A 4,505-nucleotide genomic window follows, 5' to 3' on the forward strand; every position below is an offset into this window, starting at 1 on the left:
GACGTCACGGGGCGGGGAAAGGCGGGAGGGGCGAAGCGGGAAAGGGCGGGAAATGCGGTGCGGTGGAGGGAAAAGTGGGGCTCAGGGAACGGGGGGAGGAAACGCAAAGGGGGGGCGGGATGTGATAAAATGGGGGGTGGGGTGCATGGGGAGGGAATGGGGTGCAGTGCATGGGGGAAATGAGATGCAATGCACTGGGAGTGAATGGGGTGCAGTGCATGGGAAAACGGGTGCAATTCATGGAGGGTGAACGGGGTTCAGTGCATGAGGAAAATTGGGTGCAATGCATGGGGAAAATGGGGTGCAATGCATGGGGAGCGAATGGGGTGCAACGCATGGGAAAAACTGGGGTGCAATGCACGGGGGTGAATGGAGTGCAGTGCGTGAGGAAACGGGTGCGATTCATGGGGAGGGCATGAGGTGCAATGCATGGAAATAGGGGTGTAGGGCATGGAGGGAGGAAGCAATCCTCCTGAGGGCGAAGGAGGGGCAGCAGCAGCTCAGGTCCTGCGGGAACGGGGGATTTTCAGAAGGAAAAACCGCCGCCAGCAGGCGGTGCCACAGAGGGGCCGCGCTGAGGCGGGAAGCTGACAAGGCGCCGCCATTACTGTGAGCTCTCGCGAGAGTTCCCGAGAAGACGCGGGCGGGAGCAGCACTAGTAGCCGCCATTTCCTTCAATGACAGGAGGCGCCGTTCTCGCGAGAGCTCCCCGAGTGCGCAGCGACCACTTTCTCGCGAGAGTTCACGAAGAGTGAGGGTGGGGCGGCGCTCTCGCGAGATTTTTGGGGGGGAGGAGGCGCCATTTTCTCCGCTGTCAGGAGGAGGCGCTGAGGAGCGGGCGGGACTGAAGGCGGCAAAGAAAAACCGAGGGGTGCGACGAAAGGAGGCCGACAGAGAAGGGGGAGCGGAGGAAGGACGGGACAGAACCGCGGTCTGGCGGCCATTACACTGATTCAGCGCCTCCAGGCGCTGAGAGGAGAATAAAGCAGCGCTGTGCGGAGCAGCAGCCGCGGGTTCATCACAGGCGACATTAAAATCTCTGTCAGCCTTGAGGAAGAGCCCCAGCCTTAATGCAGGAGACAGGTGGGGGGGGGGGGGTGTTCGCCTCAAAGAAGCAGAAATAAAGCGCTTTTCCTGCTGGGAACCCGCAGCCAATGCTGTTGTTGTGGGATCTCTGCTTCCCCCAGCCAACGCAGACACGGATCTTCAGAGATCTCCATACATCTGCATAGAACAGATCCCTGCACGGCCACCATCGCTTTCTGCTGCCCATTCTCTCCTCCTTGTCGGCGTCCAGCAGGAGATCACGGAGCTCTGGAGGCCAGGCTGTACCCAGGACATCATCTGAAACTTCTCCCACCTGAATCGTACGATTCTATGAGGATTGGAAGGGATCAGACCTCTGGTGCTGTCCATCATCTCTCCCACAAACCAGCCATCCTCGTCCGTGTCTCCAAAGATAGAAATGCTTTCTTCAGCCCAGCCCAGCAGCCCAGCTCGTTATCTGAGTTCTTGTTAGAGCCTCAAAAGGATTGTTGCTATGACAAGATAAGAACCTTGGAACTATTGGTGATATTCGTCCTGAAGAATGCAGGTTGCTGATCACCATCTCTCACACAGGGTGTAAAGGAGGGGTTCTCAGGCAACGTGAGCACCGCAAACCTTTTGGGAAGTGTCCCTGTGGTGCTTCACACTGATGGACACCTGAAGTCCACCCTGCAAGCTGCAGCTCCTGGCTCTTCAGCTCTGGCTTCTCCGCCCTTTTGAAAGGAAGAGGTGCATTTACACCTCAGTTTCTTTTAACCAGCTCTTATATCCGTGCTGCAGGATACCTGGAGGGTGTTCACCTTAATGGAACAAAAACAGAGTCCTTCCTCGCAGGCCCCTGCAGACCTTGTGCACCAAAACTGCATATAAGGTGTAGAGTGGGGGTTCTCAGGCCACATCAACACCACAAACCTTTTGGGAAGCATCGCCGTGGTGGGACACCAGGAAGAGAGGGAGCTCTCATGAAGAATCTTCCTGAGCAGAAAGAAGTTAATGCCTGAGCTGCAGTGCAGGATGAAAATATGATCTAGGTGAGTGGGAACAATTTATAATTGTGATGAGGTCAGTGCTGTGGTCACATCTTCATCCTTTCTTTTTTTTTTTTCCAAGCTTTCATTTCAAGACCAAGTGAACAACATCAAGCCTGGAATTATGGCGGTTACAGCAGCTTGTGAAGAACTGAAGGAGACTGAAGTAAGCTTCGAGAGGGCTGTTCCTTGGAAACGATGTGATTGCTGGCAGCAGAAATGAACGGCCTCGTGGTTTTAACATCACGGTTCTTTGCAAGGTTACAGACGTGAAATCAACAGATCAGAAGAGAACCTCACTGCGTCTGTGAGGAGAATTCCAGAGACATCTTCACCTTCACAGATGATCTGCAGCACGTTGAGGGCGCAGGTAAAGCTTCAGACAAAGCTCTGAAGAGCAATTAACGAGCAAACAGAGAATGACAGTTTCCCTAAACCAGAAGATGAGCGTGGTAAGTTTGTAGAGATGAGAGTCTCTGCTGAGAGCGCATGTGAACAATATGAGAAAAGGTCCAAAATGTACAACAGCACCGTGAAATTGCATGGGAGTCACGTTTGGTGCCACAGAGTGCACTGGGAGGCCCTGTGGGGAGCCCTGGGAAGGCACGAGAGCTCTGGGAGGAGGACTGTAGGACGGTGCCAGCTGCTCTCTGCCTCTGAATAATCCTGGCAGGTTCTTCACTGGGGAGTGCTGCTGCTTTCCTGCTGTTCCTGTTGTTGGGAATCGTGTGGTTTCAATCCATTCCCTATCACTGCTGGGAAAGCGACAGCAGAAAAAGCATCAAACAACAGCAAAGGAAGCACCGGGACTGAAAAGGTGGAAGCAAAACCTGTGCCAATGCAGATGTAAATGAAACAGGACACGGAGGAGATGTGACCCAGTGCTTCACAGTGGAGATAAATAAATCACTGGAGACGGATCCAATAAACCACATGGGAAAATAAGGGAGAGCTGGGAGCATCTGGGTGTCCCTGTGCCACCCCCACCTCCCTGTACCACCCGAGGCTCTGCTCCTCGCTGTGCTTTATGGAAGGGTGCAACCAAGTGGAAGAGCAAACGCCCTCAGAGCTGAGATCCGTACGTTTAATACCGTGCACTCCTCAAAACATCACAGCCACCGTTCACAAAACATGAGACCACCACCTCACATTGCTCCCACTTTGCAGCCCGGCACCGAACCAAAGGAACGACCTCATCTGTGCTCCACAAAAACACAACACCGTTCCTCAACGCGCTGCTGCTCCGCGTGGACTCAAACCACAGCACCACGTGGAGGCTCCGGGCGGGCGCTGCTGTGACCGATCCCCAATAAATCGGCCGAGGGTTTGGTCCTACAGGATGGAATGCTTCTCAAAGGGCACCGTCAGCTCTTTGGCTGCTGCTTCATCCAGGAACCACAGCAGCTGCCCCGTGTGCGGCCGGACGCGGGCGGCGGGGAGGAGGTTTTCCTCACTGCCTTCCAAAATGCGCTGTTGGATGAAACAGAGGAGTTGTCACAAAGAGAACCGCGAAGCTCCATCCCAAAACAACTCCATTTCACCGCAGAGGGGTTACAACGAAAGAGAACTGCAAAGCTCCACCCCAACCCCATCCCAAAACAACTCCATTTCACCACAGAGGGGTTACAGCGAAAGAGAACCGCAAAGCTCCACCCCAACCCCATCCCAAAACAACTCCATTTCACCGCAGAGGGGTTACAACGAAAGAGAACTGCAAAGCTCCACCCCAACCCCATCCCAAAACAACTCCATTTCACCACAGAGGGGTTACAGCGAAAGAGAACCGCAAAGCTCCACCCCAACCCCATCCCAAAACACTTCCGTGTCACCAGAACACAATCAGATCCCTCCGTGGGGCTGCAAAGCTGTCCCTACAGAGTCCCCGACCTTTAGGACGGCGGCTTTGCCCTCCCCCGTGGCAACGAAGACCACCGTGCGTGCAGCATTCAGCACTGGGAGGGTCAACGTGATGCGTTCCGGCGGCGGCTTCGGGGAATCGGTGATAGCAACCACGATTTTCTCTTTCTCCTATCAAAAAGAATTAAAACAAACGTATTAAAAACTAAATTGGAAGAAAGTAAAGGGATAGGAGGAGCTGCCTAACCCTTCCTTCCCCCACCCCCCCTCCAAACACACTCACCTGCAGCAGGGGGTGGTTGGGGAACAGGGAGCAGGTGTGGCCGTCCGGCCCCACGCCCAGGAGCAGCAGATCAAAGACGGGCACAGCATCGCCGTGGAAGGCCTGGGGGAACAGGGGGGGGTTGTGGGGGGAGCTTCCCAAATCCTGGGGGAAGAGTCCCTCAAATCCTGGGGGGGAGGAGTGGGGTCCATCAAATCGTGGGAGGAAAGGGGGAGGGGAGAGTCCTCTAAATCCTGGGGTGGGGAGGATGGGGGAGTCCCCCAAAGAAATTCTGGAGGATGGAAGGATCC

At 54.9% G+C, this 4,505-nt stretch overlaps 1 protein-coding gene across 1 annotated transcript; it reads right to left on the bottom strand.

Moving 5' to 3' along the window:
- Nucleotides 1–3,138: 3,138 nt before the first annotated feature.
- Nucleotides 3,139–4,494, bottom strand: PGLS (6-phosphogluconolactonase; the record flags this gene model as incomplete). Its single annotated transcript, XM_019611677.2, has 3 exons — nt 3,139–3,545; nt 3,963–4,103; nt 4,216–4,494. Coding segments are annotated over 3 exons (558 nt in total), but the record flags the coding sequence as incomplete, so codon positions are not given.
- Between the last annotated feature and the right edge of the window lie 11 nt (nt 4,495–4,505).

The sequence above is a fragment of the Meleagris gallopavo genome, unplaced genomic scaffold, assembly GCF_000146605.3.
Source record: "Meleagris gallopavo isolate NT-WF06-2002-E0010 breed Aviagen turkey brand Nicholas breeding stock unplaced genomic scaffold, Turkey_5.1 ChrUn_random_7180001953664, whole genome shotgun sequence".
In the NCBI taxonomy this organism is placed as follows: domain Eukaryota; kingdom Metazoa; phylum Chordata; class Aves; order Galliformes; family Phasianidae; genus Meleagris; species Meleagris gallopavo.